General features: G+C 43.9%; 1 protein-coding gene across 2 annotated transcripts in view; it reads left to right on the plus strand.

Annotated features, from left to right (window-relative positions):
* The window catches only part of ZFYVE26 (zinc finger FYVE-type containing 26), a 59,007-nt gene that overhangs the window by 29,284 nt on the left and 11,393 nt on the right, over window positions 1–18,330 (plus strand). For both annotated transcript variants that reach the window (XM_033107934.1, XM_033107935.1), the window contains 12 exons: window positions 1,315–1,437; window positions 1,818–1,994; window positions 3,392–3,638; window positions 4,347–4,445; window positions 7,403–7,575; window positions 8,632–8,768; window positions 10,701–10,732; window positions 11,396–11,532; window positions 12,835–13,055; window positions 16,207–16,354; window positions 16,621–16,830; window positions 17,315–17,533. In XM_033107934.1, the coding sequence (XP_032963825.1) occupies window positions 1,315–1,437; window positions 1,818–1,994; window positions 3,392–3,638; window positions 4,347–4,445; window positions 7,403–7,575; window positions 8,632–8,768; window positions 10,701–10,732; window positions 11,396–11,532; window positions 12,835–13,055; window positions 16,207–16,354; window positions 16,621–16,830; window positions 17,315–17,533 (1,923 nt within the window). The remainder of the gene's footprint in view (window positions 1–1,314; window positions 1,438–1,817; window positions 1,995–3,391; window positions 3,639–4,346; window positions 4,446–7,402; window positions 7,576–8,631; window positions 8,769–10,700; window positions 10,733–11,395; window positions 11,533–12,834; window positions 13,056–16,206; window positions 16,355–16,620; window positions 16,831–17,314; window positions 17,534–18,330) is intronic.

Genomic DNA, 18,330 nt, shown 5'->3' on the forward strand with positions numbered 1-18,330 from the left:
TGTGTTCATACATGAGATTTTCTACACCGTATATACTAGGTACAGAATGTATAACCAGCAGTAGAATTGCTATGTCATCGGGCATGAGCATCTCATCTTTACTAAGCCATTACCAATTGCTCTGCAAAGCCATTGTGCCACTATACTCCCGCTCACCATCCTTGTTGCTGCATATCTTCACCCACTTTTGGTATTGTCCAATTTTTCACTTTTTACCAATAGGATGTATCTCATTTTAATTTTCATTTCCATGATTAGTAATGACCTTGAATATCTTTTCATGTATTTATTGGACATTTGAATGCTATACAGAATTTTATCTGCCTTTTAAGGAGCTGATATACCATAGTTCAAAATGTAGATATGCTCATTCAGCTATTCAGTCATCCAAGAAACATTTATCGAATGCCTGTTATTTTCCAGGCACTATGATAGATGGTGGTCAGACAAAATTATGAAGCTCAGTCCTTGCCCTTGAGAAGCTCACATTTTGGGAAAGGTGGGGGCAATGTGAGACACATCCCTAGGTGATGATTATATATCAAGTGACAGAAATAAGTCCAGAGTGTGGTGGGAGGACTGTTGAGGCACCTAATGTAGTCTGAGAAACAAGGAAGCATCCTGAAGAAGGCGGAGTCGTGGGGAGGACGGTCCCGACGCCACTGTATTAGAATACTCGGACAAAGACCTGGTAATTCTATTATCTGAAGCTCTAATCCAGAGCTCACACACTGGGGCTGGGAGAGTAACAAGGAGGAGTATGGGTGGAATCCAACTCCCAACATGTTTGTTTGGTCCGTGCAGTAGTGGTCTGCAGAGTTTTTATTTTTTATGTTGATTTCATTGCCAATATTACAAAATAGGGAAATCCTTAAATTTAAAACATTTAAAAAATGTTTTCAAGTCTAGTAACACTGCACCTGCACAGTCATAGGGCCACAATCAAAGCTAAGGAGGCACTGTCTCCTTTCGACAGTCTTCTCCATCTTCCCCACTTCCTTTGTATCTCCCAGGGCTGACATCAAGTATCAGTTGCTGTCTGTCCTCTGCTTTTCTTTTTTATAGTAGAGCTAGGAGGAAAATCATATCATTAACATTCAGCCTTCTTCAATCATTTTCATAACTTATCTTGCCCCTCTATTCCTTTGAGTTTATGATCCCACTCTAATCCCGTAGTGAATTTCCCATCAGCACTTAGGAAACTTTCCTGGGGCTTTAGCAGACTCAAGACTGCTGAGTAAAATCAGGCAAAAGCTGGATGACTGACAAGGCCAGTCATTTAAAGGGATTGAAGGTGTGTGTGTTTCCTTCCAGGAGTATGGGCTGTGTGAGGAGTGGGGCTGCCTATACCCCATTCCAAGGGAAGATTTAATCAGCCTACATCAAAAGCATCTTCTTCACCTTCTAGAAAGAGGAGATCATGAAAAGGCTCTGCAAGTAAGCCTCCAACTCTTCCCGTATTTCTTTTGGGGAAGGTTAGTCTAATCTGATGGCTTTGTTCCTACTGCATCCCACGCAGATATCCGCAATCTCAGATCTGCCCCTTTGTGTCCTCCAGGAGCTAGTTAATAGTCTGAATCTTGAGCTGAAGGTGCCTATCCCTGCAATAGGTGCCAGAGGGACAGCTGGGTCCAGGATTCTGCTGAACTCTGGTCCTGTGAAAGCCATCATTGGTTAGCTACGGGGGTGGTGCAAAATGAGTACAGAGAAGGGCTTAGTCCATAATGGATAAATATTTCATTCTCAAACAAAACAAAGCTGGACTAAAAGTTCTTCTACAGGCCTCACCTCTCTCCTCTACCCTTCTCCTGCAACAGCTCCTGCGGAGAATTCCTGACCCCTCCATGTGCCTTGAGGTCACAGAGCAATCCCTCGACCAACACCCTAGCTTGGCCACATCTCACTTCCTGGCCAACTACCTCACCACCCACTTCTATGGAAAACTGACTGCTGTCCGACACCATGAAATCCAGGCACTGTACATGGGATCCAAGGTAAGGAGGAAAAGCAGGTATGGAGACAGCACACCTGATGCTGGCCCAGCTCCCACTTCAGAACTTGCCCTGCCAGTGGCTTTTTCCAGGCACCTGCCATTCTGGGCCTGTACTATATAAAATCTTTACCCTAACAGCGCCCACCATATCCTAGTTGAGTCCCTTAGGACTTGTCAATCTCTTACCACCCTGCCTCCAAAGTGAATTTGATCTGGTCCTCGTAAGTCCTCTTTGTGCTTTCCCTGACACTTGCTATATCAGTTCTCAATTCTACCATGTGAAATCCAGAATCACCTGTACTTTAAACATACCAGAAGTTGACCTCCCCCCCAGATCAATTAAAACTGAATCTCTTGGGACAGGGCCTGGCTATTTTCAAAGGGATTCTGATGTGATAATTTAAACTACAGAGTGCTTTGTTTGTCACAGGGTTAACTGTCTAGGTAATACTATGAAGTTACAGGTCCTTACCTTTGACGAATAACCTTTACACTAATAGAAATTATAAGCTAGAAAAAGTAATCCAGTGAATGAGCATTTGGGGAGAGACAGAGCCCTCTGACAGTCTTCCGATAATTCTGATTGGCAGGCAATATACGGCCCCACAAATACAGTGAGTGCTGGGAGAGCCATGACTATGACCACTAACTCCCTTGCTAAGAGTTCAACTATGTAAAAGCTTCCTAAAACAGATACACTTTTTTTTTTTTTTTTAACGTAGTGTACCTAAATGAGGACTCCTTGAAAACTGGCAATGAGCAGAGCCAGTGAACATATGAGTATTTCAAGCCTAGTGATAATAACCTCTAGAAAGAGTTGAGAGTCATCATTTACCTGTAGAACACTGGAGGTGCCAGGTTTAGGCAGTCCACTGGTATCACCTTATATTGCTCGTTCTAATAAACCCTCAAGTGGTCAGAATGGTGGCTTTAAGAGTCAGGCAGAACTCGGCTGTGCCTGGAGGGTCTAGGCCAGGGGTCAGCAGTCTACCACCTGTGGGCCAGATCCAGTCCTCAGCCTGCTTTTGAAATCAAGGTTGATTAGAACACGGGTGCATCCGTTCCTTTACATATTATCCATGGCTGCTTTGCCAGTACATGGGCAGGGCTGAGTAGTGGCAACAGAGACCTTATGGCCCATAAGGCCTAAAATATTTAGTATCTGACCCTTTACTGTGAAAGTTTGCTGACCCTTCACCTAGGTGTAGGTGCTTGGAGAGTACTTCTTAATTTAGGTAGGTGTCCAGCCTTGTTTCCTAGAAGACCACTAGCCAATTTCAGTAGTTAGCCATGTGCCTTTTGGTCCCTGACACCCTTTCCCTTCTGAGTAAGCATCCTTGCTTTCTCCTGACGTCCATGTACGATTTTCTTCACTCTGCGGATCTGCCCCACAAACAGGTTCTGCTGACCCTGCCTGAGCAGCACCGGGCCAGCTATTCCCACTTGTCCTCTAAGCCCCTGCTCATGCTGGAGCAGCTGCTTATGAACATGAAAGTAGATTGGGCCACTGTGGCCGTGCACACTCTGCACCAGCTGCTGGTCGGCCAGGAGATCCTATTCACCATGGCCGAGGTCGACTCACTGCTCTCCAGATATGCGGGAAAAGCCCTGGACTTCCTGTACCCTCTGAGGGAGAAGCGATCAGGTAACTCCCAACACCCTAGGTGGGGGTCCTCCATGGAGGAACAAGGACCATGCTGCGTCCTTCATTAGTTTTACTTTCTCTTTTATTATTTTGAGTTGATTGAGAGTGAGCGAGTAGCGACATCTTGGTCTTGGAGGAAGTAGCAAGCTAACCAGAATTAAAGGATGGTAGATAACCACCATGTGCTTAATAACATAGAGTCTGGGCAGCAAACATGCTGGAGGTGGTCTGTGTGTGGCCGTGGTGCAGTGGGCTCATAAGTGTCATCGTTTTGTGTTGAGGATACGCTCAATTCCCAGGGTCACATCAGATATCACTGGTATGTGAGCTGACTCAGACTCTTTGAGAATGAAGAAAAAGAAATGAATATGGACTGGTGTTCCCAGACAGCTACTTTTTCTTACTCCCTACCCTCCTGTGGCATCATCTTCCACTTCCTTCTGGTCATTTTTAGATTTATTTTGTAAAATCCTAGCATATACTTTATTATCTCCTGGGCCTTTATTAACATACTGTGTTTTTTGAGAAATTTAAGAAGCATGCATGCTACTATTGGCTTAGAAGTACCTCTGCCATTCTTTTCATACCTACCACAATCATGGAAGGACAACCTGTGAAACCAACAGAGCTTTGAGCTAAATGCCTAGCACTGAGAGTAAAGGTGCTTATGGGAGAATGACATTCTGACAGCATTTTCTGTCTCTCCAGATTCTGTGATTCACCTCCAGGAAATTAGCAGTCAGGCTTCAGACCTCGAGACCTTGTCTAGATCACCATCAGCAGAATTCTCTTCCACTGCTGCTCCTGGTAAGAACAGGTTCTGAGAATTACCCATTTGTTCAATCTTGCCTATCATAGCTTTCTGATCCTTTTGCCTCTTGCCAGTTACTGTTCTCACTGTTCTCGGTTCATTCTGCTTTGTATACCCCAGAAAAATTCAACACGCAGTGGATTCTTGTTATTCACGGTACTAGTATATCTGTAAAGTCACTGCAAACACTGAATTAGCAAGTACTGAACCATTGCTCCTAGGGAAAATGTACATGTAGATAGATAGATAGATGGACAGACAGACAGATAGATAGATAGATAAACATGCATTGTAATCCTAAATTGAAAATAATCGATCCTAGTCGATACTATTTTACTTACTTTATGAAATAGATAAAGAGGTTCAGAAGTGTTAAGTGACTTGCCTGAGGCCTCCCCGCTGTTGAGTGCAGAGTTGGGATTCAAACCCTGTCTGACCAGCCCCCGAGTTTCTTGCACTACACTGCACTGTCCCCTGCCATCTCCATTCTCTGTATGACAGAGATATCATACAGAGATATCTCTGTATGACAGCTGAAATAAGAAATAAGCTGAAATAAGAAAGCAGCACATCGACTTGTTCAGCCTCAGCTGAGAAGCTACTGCCGGGCAACTTAAATTATTAAACATGCCACTGTGTGCATATCTGTGAAAGCACTGGAAATATTGATTTGGACGTTAAATAAATTTTAGCAAGTAAGCAAATTCACAAGTACTGAATCTGCTAATAAGGGGCATCGGTGGTATTTGGTCCTCATGTTCATTCTGCCCCTACGCCGTACTCACCTACGTACGGCTGTCACCCACACGAGGTGCCAGCTCTGTGAGGGCCTCGCCATGTGCTTGTCATCCCTTTTCACCATCTCTCTTCTCCCACGGTCTCCAGCGCCTTGCACAAATGCCTACACTCAGAAGAAGCTCAGCAAGGGTTTGTTTTGTCAGCGGTCAGGGAAGCAAGATTCTGGGGGGAGATCTATTGGGTGTTGCTGAGAGTCACTATGTTTTTCAGGTCTCTTTTTTTGTGACCCGCGAACATTGCTCTGCGAGGTGACAAGAAATCTCCTTCAATAAAGCAAAGATTGTGGCTTTTCATGGCCATTCTTTGAGAATTAGTCATGTTTCATGATAACCATCAGACCTGATGAGGGCGCTCAGACATACAGGCATATGAGCAGCTTCATGCATCTGGACCAGGCAGCCTGAGCAGCTTTGGCTTACTTTTTTTTTTAGCTTTTTATTATGGAAAATTTCCAGTACACAAAAGGAGAGAGAATAGTGTAATGAAGTCTCACATACGTTACCTGGCTACAATAATTATGAGATGTGATCAAAACATACAGTGACTGTTTAAATTCAAAAATTTTTACAGTAAAAGACACATTGCTATTAATCCCCATCAAAATACTCCCCCTCACTTCGAACACACTTATCCCATCATTCTTGCTACTTTCTGAAGCAGTCCTGGAAGTCGTCTTTCGTGAGTGTCTTTAGTTGCCCTGTTGTGGCTGCCTCGATGTCCTGAATGATTTTGATTTTGGGGAAGAACCAGAAGTCACATGGTGCCAGATCTGGTGAATAAGGTGGATGAGGACACACCATAATGTTTTTATTTGACAGACATTGCCATACCAGAAGCAATGTGTGATAGGGAGTGTTGTCATGGTGGAGGATGATTTACAGCACACTTTAAAACACGTCTCTCAACCATAGTTCACATCCAACCGACTGCACCGAACAAGCTGAAACTTGTCACACACTGTTACTAAGGTTGGATGTGCTGCTTCCCATATTGAAGAATCCTGCCTTTCCCTCGGATGGCACTTGGCAGCAGCATTCACCGTATTTTTTTATTGCAATGGAAAGGCTTCATGTCACACATCACTTCTGATAGAGTAATTTCTGTCAAATAAAAACATTACGGTGTGTCCCCATCCACCTTATTCACTGGATTTGGCACCGTGTGACTTCTCTCTCCTTCAAAGTCAAAATGACCATGAAAGGTAAATGTTCTGAATTATTTCAGGACATCGAGGCAGCCATGACAGCGCAACTAAAGACACTCACAAAAGTGGACTTCCAGAACTGCTTCAGAAAGTGGCAAGAATGATGGGATAAGTGTGTTTGAAGCGAGAGGGAGTATTTTGAGGGAGATTAATGGCAATGTGTCTTTTACTGTAATAAAGTTTTCATCTAAACATTCACCATATTGTATGATCACACCTCGTATCATCTCATGATGACCATTCTTGTTTCATCTATATCCTTGTCTTTCTACTGGATTATTTTGAAGCAAATCCCAGAAAGCACATCGTTTCATTTATAAATACATCAGTATATGTTTCTAAAAGGTAAAGATATTTCTAAAACAAAACCATAACATCATTATCATACCTACAAACGAATGATTCCTTATTATTATCAACTATCCAGTCACCATTCAAATTTCCCCAGTTTTCTCATATTTTTTTTAAGATTGGTTTTTCTAGACTCAAGATCTAAATAATGTCCACACATGACTTTTGGCTGAAATATCTCTTAAATCTCTTTTAATCAATAGGTTCCCTACCTTTTTTTTCCTCTACCTCTTTTTTATTTGTGGAGGAAACTAGGTCATTTGTCCTGTAGAGCGTCCCCCAGGCTGGATTTTGCTGATAGCTCCCCCGGGTTTCCATCCCATATATTTCCAGTGTACCAGCAAATAGATCTAGTAGTTTGATTTGATTCAGGCTTAATATTTTTTGGTAAGTATATCTGAGAGGTAGTTGTGTGCCTCCCATCAGGAGACACACAATGTCCAGTTGTCTCCCTTTTTATGATGCAGTCAGCCATTAATGTTCATTAACTGGTCTATTATTTCAGTAGGGGTTTGTAAAGTGGTGAAGTTCTTATTCTCTCCTTCCTTCCTCACTTATGAGCTGAATTATTGATTACCTTTTACTCTGACTTCTGGCTAGGACTCCCAGGTGTCTCCACTGTACGTTCCCCCAGTCCAAGGGAGAGAAGTTTCCCACAGAGTCAGCCCCCACTGGAGTTTGTGCCCCCTGTGACACCCCCGGCCAGGCACCAGTGGGTACCAGATGAGAATGAGAGCATCTGCATGGTATGCTGCAGGGAGCGCTTCACCATGGTAAGCATTGTCAGTCTCCAGCTTTATCTGCAGGAGAAATTAAAGGAAAACTCAAGTTCACGAGCCTAAGTTTATAGTTACTTCGTGTCCACAAAAGGTTATTGATATTTTCAGAAGACCTACCAAATCTAAGACTTTGGATTTTAATTTGACCTGACCGGAATGTATTTTCTGGATTCAGACTGGTGGTAGGCGACCTCAAGTAGCCTAAGATTCTAAAATCTTTGCCATTCTCATGAAGAAGCAAAAAAGAGGCAGACTGATATATCAGGAGGGGTCACCAAACCTCAGGAGATCGTGTTCCTAGCTCCTGTCTTTTGCAATAAGATGGGTGACCTGGTAGTGGCTACATGTGCTGGCTCTGGAAACAGAGAACTAGGGTTCTAATCTCAGCTCTGCCTCTTGTTAGCAATGTGACTATCAACTTTTTCCATCTCAGATGCTCACTTGTAAACTAGGGATGATATATTATTTGGCTCATGGAGCTATAAGGACTGACTACAATAACAGATGTTACCACACTTAACACAGTATCTGACTAGTATATTAGCTCAGTGCTGATGAAAACAATGATGATGTAATTTTTCTGTGTCTGTTTCCTCCTCACCTGTAAGAGAAGTGTAATATGTCTATCAATCTCTTACAATAAAATGAGGCCGTACTTTGAAATACTTGAAAAAAGAACACATTCTTATCATCATCAATACCATGTAGAAATCTGTTCCACATTGGCTGAGAAAGTCACTTCTTCCCCACTGTGTGTTGCTTTGTCTTCACATGTGGCCTCCACAGACAGGTAGAACTTGTCAGGAGCTATTATACAACTGTCCACGATGTGGGCACCTTTGCTCATCAGCTGAGAGATGTCTTTTAATCTCAGCTTCTTGAAGGCAAGGACTAGTGTAATCTTTCTCAGTGAGAACCAAGCATCTGGTATTCTTAATATGTCACAGAGGCTAATACCAAGGATAAATGGGTTAACAGTTATACTCACAATTCCCACAATGTTACCCTCTCTTCCTCTCCCTTCCTTCTCTTCCCGATGACACTCCTCAGTTTAACAGACGTCATCATTGTCGCCGCTGTGGCCGGCTAGTGTGCAGTTCCTGCTCCACTAAGAAAATGGTTGTGGAAGGCTGCAGAGAGAACCCTACTCGTGTGTGTGACCAGTGCTATAGTTACTTCAACAAAGAGTGAGTGTCTCCTAGCGGATCTGCGATTGGTACTGAACACTGCACCCTCCCCCAGGTCCTTACACACATGTGGATAGCATCTCCAATTTGGAACAATTACAGAAAGTTTTAACAACACTCACACAGAAATGTCATTAACTCTGCAGTAAAATGTTTCACCTTGGTCAGAGAAAATTCTAAGAAAGGAAGTAGGGGTGAGAGGAAGCCAAGTTCAAGGCTCTTACATGATGTTCTCTCTGAGATCAGGACGTTTGGTTTTCAGCCCATCCACTGACTGAGGTCATTGATTGTAGTTCGCTAACGTCCTCACCTGTTTTTCAGCCACTCTTGTTCCAGTTGGTCTCAGCTGAACTCACAGGGACATGTTCAGACCTACTGGATGTTTGGACATCATGTTCATCAGCTCAAATCTAGCTTGTCATCCTGGCTTGTTATCCACAATTAGAAGAGCCTTTCCACTCATCCTATACTTTCCTACACACAGTTCGACTGATGACAAATTTCAGAAACTGCTCATACCTCTGGCAAGACCGATCAGGACTGTGTGCCGACTCATTGTTGCCCAATTGTTTCGCACTACTTCTAGCAGCAAAGGAGGGTGAAACTAAGACTCTTAGAGCATATGAGTCAAAGCAACTATCCAAAAGCAAAATTACTTTGAATTCTTCATGTTTTACTTACAGACTTAAATAGATTTTACGTTCTGCTCAATAATATAATAGCGTTTTTGTGTTTGTTTTAAAATGAACATTTTTTGGTCCTAAATTACCATGATGATTGGTATTTTACCAATCATTTTATTGGAAGGAAGACATGCCATGCTTATACTATCGTTTCTGTGACCCTGGCATACCACTGCCTCCCGCAGGGTGGGGCCGGGGCAATTACCCATCTACTAAACTGCTGAGATTTGACATGAGCGGTTAGTATCGATGGGGATTCTTTCATTCAGCAATCACTCAGCAATAATCACTTTGCTCTCAAGGAGCCCCCATTTTGGTTGGGAGACAGCCAACAAACAGACCACAAAATCATTGGATAAGTAGGTCAGGAGGGTTTCCTAGAGGAGTGGCACCTGGTCTGAGCCTTAGAGGCTGAGAAGTGAGTAGGAAAAGAAGAGGAAGCAGACCATGCCCAGAAGCAGGAGGAACAACTGCAAAGGTAAGTGTAGGAGAAAGTATGGGTCATTTGAGGAAGTGTAAATAGGTAGGTGATGGACTAAGGTTCCGGCCGGTGTATCTTGGACTCAGAGGCTGGCAGCTGAGCCGGGAGGACTTAGGCAATGGCACAAAGGCTTGGGCCGGGGTTGACCAGCAGGCTTCTCATGTAGGGTATTACTTAGGACTCAGGACTTGGGCTCTAGCTTGTGGCACCAAGACTTAGTGCTTGGTGGTGCCAATTTAAGTTGACCATGGCCAGTGACAGAGTGGGGAGAATTTTTATGGGTTGAGCACAGGTCATGGTGGCAGGAGATGGTCTCAAGAAGTAGCCAGGTCCGGTCACAAGGGGCTTTGTCTACTAAACTGCAAATGTGGAACATTTTTACCCTGAGGAGCTACCAAACAGTTTTAATCATAAGCATAATGTGACCAGATTTGCATTTTTGAAAGCTTGCTGTAGCTACAAAGTGCAGAATAAGTTGACAGAATCAAGGAGACCAGTTGGGAAACTATTGTGAAGGCTCTAGCAGTAAATGATGAGAGACCTCTGTGAGGCAAAGATGAAGAGAGAAATGGGAACATTTAAAGAGATATTTAGGAGATGGAATGGACATGAAATGGTGACTAATTGACAAGTGAGGGAGAGTAAAGTTTTGAATAATTCCCTGATACCTCACTTGGATAAAGAGTAAATGTCAGTGGTACACACCAAGCTCAAAACACAAGAGGAGGAGAGAGTCAGGCACGTCATTTTTTCTTTCTCTGTTTCCAGTGTGCCGGAAGTGCATCCAGGACAACCAGAAGGTGAGGCTGAATCACATTCGTTGTGACTCTTTGTTTATATGCTCAAGTTGGCATTTCCTTCATCATCTGCTACAACTGATATCCTTCATGGCAATGCAGTCTCACTTGTTGGCCAAAGGAAATTCTTGGCATTTCTATCAAGCTGTTTCCCTTAAAGTTTATCATCAAATTAACCTAGTATACTGGCCCTTTAGCTTCCACCATTGAGAAGGCCAGCAACCAAAGACTTTGGTCCTCAACTTTTAATAGATTATTTTATCCTATTCTATTCTATTCTATTCTATTCTATTTTTTATTTTATTTTTATCCCTAGGTTCCCTTTTACTATTATCCTACCTCCCAATGCTACTCCTTCCCCCTAGTTTGGCCCATATCCTTCCACAGCAGGTTAGTTTTAGAGTAGCCAGTGGCTCAGCCCTCCATTTGAGAAGCATGTACCTTTCAGGGTTGTATGACAAACACTAACACTCATCCCAGGTCTTCCCTGGGGAAGAAAGTTTGAGTTGCTTTAATGAGGCCTCCTAAAGGAAATAAAAAGGACCAAGGAGAGAAAAAGAGCACTCAGATAGCAAGCAAGGATCTGCCTGCACACCAGCTCGCTGGACTAGGCAAGACTGGACTGCTGGCCAGTGACTGACACATGAATGCCCTTTCTCTTCTCAGCACCGGACAGCTCCAAGAATGAAAGCCCTCCATACTCAGCTGTGGTGAAAGTCCCCAAAGCAGCTGAGGTGGAATGGATTTTAGACCTGGATGAGGAGGAAAATGAGCTGGTGCGGAATGAATTTTACTATGAGCAGGTAATAGTAATAAAATTCAATGACCTTGGGGTGGCCGGGCAGCTCAGGTGGTTGGAGCACCGTGCTCCTAACACCCAGGTCTCCGGTTCTATTCCCACATGGGCCAGTGAGCTGTGCCCTCTACAGCTAAGATTGTGAACAAGGGCTAGACCTGGAGCTGAGCTGCTGTGAGCAGCCGGCATGAGCTGCTGTGAGCGGCCCGCCAGCCAGGGACCGACTGGCTTAGCTGGGAAGAGCACAAGGCTCATAGTACCAGCAAGGGCCAGTGAGCTGCGTCCTCCACAACTAGACTGATAGACTGAGAACAACGGCTTGACTGGGGGTTGGCGGCAGGGGGGAGGGAGAGAGAGGGGGTTAAAAAAGTAAAATTCAATGACCATTTGAGTTTCTTTATGATGTGTAGTAGTAGAATGGCAGGAAATGCAGAGATAGATAAGCACAGCCTGGCCTTCACTTGCTTACAGTGTAATAACATAAGAGCTTAGACAAATAAACCAGGTAAGGAAGAAAATGAGGAGCACTTTGGAAATGCACAAGAGGAGATCAGGAGAGGCTTCGTGGAAGAGGTAACATTTAAGATGAGCCTTGGAAGAGTGGTAGGAGTTTGACAAGCAGAAATTTGGGTGTTGTGAGGGGAATGTGGATAGGGGAAGAACAAAGGGGGCAAAACTAAAACATCTGAGCAAAGGCACAGTGTCAAATTGTAGCACGTGACGGGGAACTGGAAATGCTTTAATTTGGGGGGATAGGATGTTAGTAGGGAGGTCATATAAGGTCGGATTGAAATGGGCTATTTATGTTTAGGGACCTGAATTCCAAAGTAAGGAATGTGTACTGGGTAGGCATCAGGGGCCATGAAAGGTTTTGGAATGTGCTATTGGAATATTAATTTAGCAACAGTGTGTCCAGGGGCTTGGAGCAGAGACATTTCCAGGTGGTCAGTCAAGCAAGGTGACTGTCAGAGTCCCAGCCAGCGACAAGGAGGACCTGTGTTAGTGGGACAATAGGCTGGAAAAAGGAGGGGGTTTGTGGACATCCACAAGAAGCAGACAAGAAGTAGGCAGCACATGAACACAGTTCCCCTCATCCTAGTAAGGTGACAAAACCTAGCTGCTAGGGCTTTGACAGTGCTACTTGGAGCATATGAAACTTGCTTAGTTCCACTTCTGCTTTGCTGTGAAATTTTGGCTCCTTCCTCCAGTGTTTTCCAAGCTTTGTGAAGTAGGAAGAATAATTCCCGCCATCCCACTGCATTTGGTCCATGAGCTCACAGTGTGTTTCTCTCTTCCTCCCCCGGGCCAGGCCCCCAGCGCCTCCCTGTGCATTGCCATCCTCAGTCTGCATCGTGACAGCACCGCCTGTGGCCACCAGCTGATTGAACACTGCTGCAGGCTGTCCCAGGGCCTCAGCAACCCAGAGGTGGATGCAGGGCTGCTCACAGACATCATGAAGCAGCTGCTCTTCAGTGCCAAGATGATGTTTGTCAAGGCCGGCCAGAGCCAGGACCTGGCTCTTTGTGACAGGTAAATGGGAATGAGCCTCTGGTCTGGTCCATGGCAGTCATTTCTATCCAGCTTCTTTTTCTGACCCCACTATGAGTTTTCACTTCACCGTCTTCTCTGATAAGATACACTGAAGTGTTTGCCTCTCAGTTTGAAGTTACTGTCATGCTGTTCCAGATCACAAGTGGTCTTCCTCACGTTCCTGTGACAGCCTGTATCCTTCTCTTTCCCTAAGTGGGTCCTCAAAGCATAGTGTTCTATAGCTACACCCAGTCAGAAAGAAAGTAAAGACTCTGGTTAATCTGTAATTAAAATCAATTTAAGGGAGCACCTTTCATCTCTGTAAAACTTTCTGATTTTTAAAGAAGTGTCTTCCCTGAATGTCCAGTGCTTAGCCTTGACCAAAACTCGACCCCAATCTTGACCAAATTCAGACTGTGGCCTCAGGGAGTTCTGGGTAACAGCTCTATAAATCATGTTGGAGACTGGCGTGTCCCTGTGTCACAGGTAGGCACCTGAGGCATAAAGTAGAAGTATCTTTAGAAAAGATGTTATTAGGCTTCAGGTCCCTGCACAACTTGCTCTGCCTCCATTCATTAACTTAACAATGAAAACTCCCAATTCCTAGCTTATCCACCCAGACGTGTGACTCGTGCTCCCAGCACTCAGTCCTAGCCAGATTTGGGTGTAGAGAGCGTAATTTTCTTTGAAGTGTAAGTAGCTCAGGCACTTGCTCAGCATACTTGCCTAGAGACTCATCAGATAGCAGAGAGTGCAGTGAATCGCACCTTTACCACGTCCCAGCTCTGTAACCTTGGCCAACTCTGTTAACTGCTCTGGGCCTCAGTTTCCTCCACTGTAAAACAGGAATAATAACACTTATCTCATGGGGCTGTTATGAGGATAAAATGAGAGCACCCGTGTAAAGGGCTATGAACTGAGCCTGTATACTCCAAAAATGTTAGTTTTCTTATTTTTATTAACAAAAACCAGAAGGTTGAGAAAGACAGAAGATGGTAGGACAGAAAATGGAAGGAAATATAAAGGAGTTATATCAAGAGGCAACATCAGCGTCTACATCATATTTCAAGTTTATAAATGAAGAAATAGATGTAGCATATGTTAAGTAAAGTTTTTAAAACAACCATGAAAAGAGCCCGAAACCTACCAATTTTCCAGAAGTGGAGAAGATGAGGGGAAAAGAACAGAAACCCCTCCGTTTAGCAGAAGGTACAATTTAAGGCAAAAATAAAAATATGTCAAATTTCAGTAATGTAAATGAGATAAAGTTTTATTAAAAGAAAAAGACACTGAGATTGGAGGGGTGGGTAGAACAAATTTAACATCAAACCCTACGCTTCCTTCAAATATACGCGGTCAGACAATTAAGTTTGCAAATTCATCCTAGAAAAAGTGCTCTATACCTCATTGCTGAGTATCACTATGGTCACCTTCAAAGTACTCCCCTTGGGAAGCTATGCACCAATGCCAGCAACTAGTCCACTCTTCAAAGCAATTTTGGAACTCTTTTTCTGGAATGCCATCAGAGCTGTCGTCGTATTACCCTTGATGTCCTGAATGTCGTCAAAATGTCTTCTTTTCAATATTTCATTTATCTTCGGGTAAAGAAAGAAGTCACTGGGGGCCAGGTCAGGTGATTAGGGAGGGAGTTCCAATACAGTTGTTTGTTTACTGGCTAAAAGCTCCCTCACAGACAGTGCCGTGTGAGCTGGTGCATTGTTGTGATGCAAGAGCCATGAATTATTGGTGAAAAATTCAGGTCGTCTCACTTTTTCATGCAGCTTTTCAGCACTTCCAAACAGTAAACTTGGTTAACTACCCAGTTGGTACAAATTCATAATGAATAATCCCTCTGATATCAAAAAAGGTTAGCAACATCATTGCAACACGTTCACAAACTTAATTGTGAGACCTCTTAGATGGAGGAACTACCTGCTTTAGGCTGAGGCAGCAGAAATGAAGGGAGTCCTTTCTTCAGTAGGATTCTCACCCACCCCAGGTGCCTTGGGTTTTAGCAGTGGCTGCAAATTACACACTCTTTCTTCCCCACCCGGGATTCAGATACACCCACTCTGGAGAATCCCTACCTTTGTGCCTTTTTGCTGATGGCAGTGGATTCATCTCTCTTGTGTGTTTGCACTTCCACTTTGCAGAGTATTTTTCTACTGTTTTTATCTCATACTTCCTTCTGATAGACATTTAAATAAGTAAGTAAATGTTTAAAAACAAGGCTCACACCATCTATTATAAATGTACAATACGTTATGAAACTGAATGTGCTTTTACACACTATACTCTCCTACCCCATCCCCACTAGCTTGAGAATCACCGATGTACTGAATCCCTTTTCAGGGACATCAGCGGACAAGTCAGGACCCACAGAGGTTTTTGCTAGAATTATGAGATAAGATTTAAGAACCTTGAGTGGATACCTGTTGCAGGCAGCACTAGGCAGAATGATCCAGCTCTCTGGGCTCTCTGCCATTATGAGGTTTCTGCAATCATCAGCTGTCAAGAATAGATCAAAGGTGGCAGTCCTAGTAGGCTGTAATGAGAGTCCACCCTTAGCCCGGGGCAAAAATGTCAAGTCCAGGAGACTAGAATCAAGTGAGGGACCAGGATGCCCCTGCACAGCAGCACCTGCAGGGAATGGTGGTGATGTGACCTCTACACTGACTGGAAGTGCAGGCCAGCAATACAAGCTGTCCCCCAAACAAGCAGGGTTCAAAAGGACCAAAAAGTAGACGGGTAACTTGTGAGCCTTCAACATTCAACTAGAGGCTTTGCCTCAAATAGAAGACCTGAGAGTCTCTATTCTGCATATTAATATCTAACATTTAATGAGTACCTACAAAGTTCCAGACACTATCCTAAGCCCTTTTATTTGGGTTATTTCCTTTTGTATTCATTTTACAGATGAGTACATTGAGGCAAAGAAAGGTTAACTAACTTGCCAGAGATCATGGAACTGCTAAGTGATGGCATCGGGATTCAGAGCGTCAGACTCCAGAGCCTTCTCTCATAGTGTCTGTGTATCTCTCAATTCTCGTTATCACATTTCACATTGGAAATGAAATGGAAAACCTTTAAGCATCAACTATTCTTAGTAAGACTGTTGAGCCTCATTGCCTTGCCCTTGTCCTCCCTGTAGCTACATCAGCAAGGTAGACGTACTGAATATTTTAGTTGCTGCTGCCTATCGCCACGTGCCATCTCTGGATCAGATCTTGCAGCCAGCTGCAGTCACCAGGCTAAGGAACCAGCTTTTGGAAGCTGAGTACTACCAACTGGGCGTTGAGGTGAGACAAAGAAAAGGCTGACTTCCACCCCACTGTAATGAGTTGCCTTTGCCTGGCCTTGCAAACAGGTATTGTCACCTCTCAGTTGTCCTTGGCCATTGGGAAGTGTCTAGGGCATGACCAGTTTGCCAGAGTGGGAGTAATGGCAAATGTGAGTGGTGGGGGGCGGGGGGAGATGATTGGCAACAAGGGAATAGAATAGGTCTTGGGGACCCTCAGGCCTTGATGTAGGGACCTCTCACTAAAAGGAGCGATTTTTCCTCCAGGTCTCCACAAAGACTGGGCTTGATACCAGTGGTGCATGGCATGCTTGGGGCATGGCCTGCCTCAAAGCTGGGAACCTCACTGCTGCACGGGAGAAGTTCAGTCGCTGTCTGAAGCCTCCTTTTGACCTCAATCAGCTGAGTCATGGCTCAAGACTGGTGCAGGATGTGGTGGAGTATCTCGAGTCCATGGTGAAGCCACTCCTATCCTTGGTAAGAGCACAGTAGGCAGAGGGTCAGCTCAGGGTGGGGAGCCTAGGAGCAGTAATGACCTGCGGAAAGGATTAGCTTCCACTCAGCTGACAGTGGCCATCCAGGCTCAGAGCTGCCAAGACTGGATTTTGTTCTTTCCATTACATATAATTAAATAAATAACTACATATGGTTACATAAGTAATACAGTCAATTTTTTAAAACAAACTGTAGAAAACTGTTTTTTAAATGATAAAAATCACATATAATCTCGTACTCAGACTTACATAGTGTTTAGATTTTAGCGAATGTTCTGTTATGTTTTTGAATGAAATTGGTGCTATACAGTATTATAATATATAGAGTTTTCTATCCTGCCTGTTTTTCTACTCTTAAAACTATATTCTGAGCATTTTTCTACATTGTTAAATATTCTTTGAAAACAGTAGTTTCAAAGAACTTACTGAGTTCCATTTTTCCTTCCCATTCTCTCCTTTCCTGTCAGCAAGATGATGATTACTTGGCCACCTTGAAAGAACTGGAAGCTACCCTTCGGACCCAGAGCCTCTCTCTGGCGGTGATTCCCGAAGGGAAGATCATGAACAACACCTACTACCAAGAATGCCTCTTCTACCTGCATAACTATAGCACCAACCTGGCCCTCATCAGCTTCTATGTGAGGCACAGCTGCCTGCGGGAAGCCCTGCTGCACCTCCTCAACAAGGTGGGCCACGCAGACATAGCTCTCTAAGGGCACCACCTGCTTTGACCACCAAGGGTGGCCCACTCAGCTCTCAGCGGGGTGATGATGCCCTTAAACGTAACCCAGTGTGGAGCTGTGAGATCACCTCTGGCAGAGCCAGGTCAAATGGAAAATTCTGTCTACACAAATCATTATTTGATGAGTGTGCAACAAGTCTTTACCCTGGATCTCAAATTGCCGTTCTGACTGGCAATGACAGATTTCATCGCTGTTCCCAAAACATACAGCAGAATCAAATAGTAGTTGAGAGCATGATCTCTGGAATAAGATATTTGATATAAGTGAGTTGACCTTAGGCAAATTGCTTAGCCTGTCTCTGCTTCCATATTCCTCCCACCTATGCTGGGACTGTGTCCCATTTCTAACCCAACTGTTCATCCATTTGGAGTTGTTACCACAAGGCCCACGAAGCACCCATGGTACAAATCCTGTATTTGGTCTCCAGATATCTCATGGAAGGAGAGTGTGCTCTCCTTTTTTACCCTCTCACGTCCTCTGCCCTCCTCCCACAGGAGGAGGCAAAGTCACCACTGAAGTGCATTATTTCTTTGAAGCTGTTAGGCGACATCAGGACTCTGTTTCATCATGACCCTTTGGTATTCCCTTTTTTATCTGATTGTTACATGAAAACTTTATAAGGAATTGACTGATTTGTACCAAATTTCACATAAAATTAAAAGATCTCAAGGTATACTTTAATTTCAGTCTGTCGCCCTAATTCAAGATGGAAGCCAACTGAAGTTTGCAAGTAGACCTAT

This window comes from Rhinolophus ferrumequinum, chromosome 6 (assembly GCF_004115265.2).
Source record: "Rhinolophus ferrumequinum isolate MPI-CBG mRhiFer1 chromosome 6, mRhiFer1_v1.p, whole genome shotgun sequence".
Lineage (NCBI taxonomy): Eukaryota > Metazoa > Chordata > Mammalia > Chiroptera > Rhinolophidae > Rhinolophus > Rhinolophus ferrumequinum.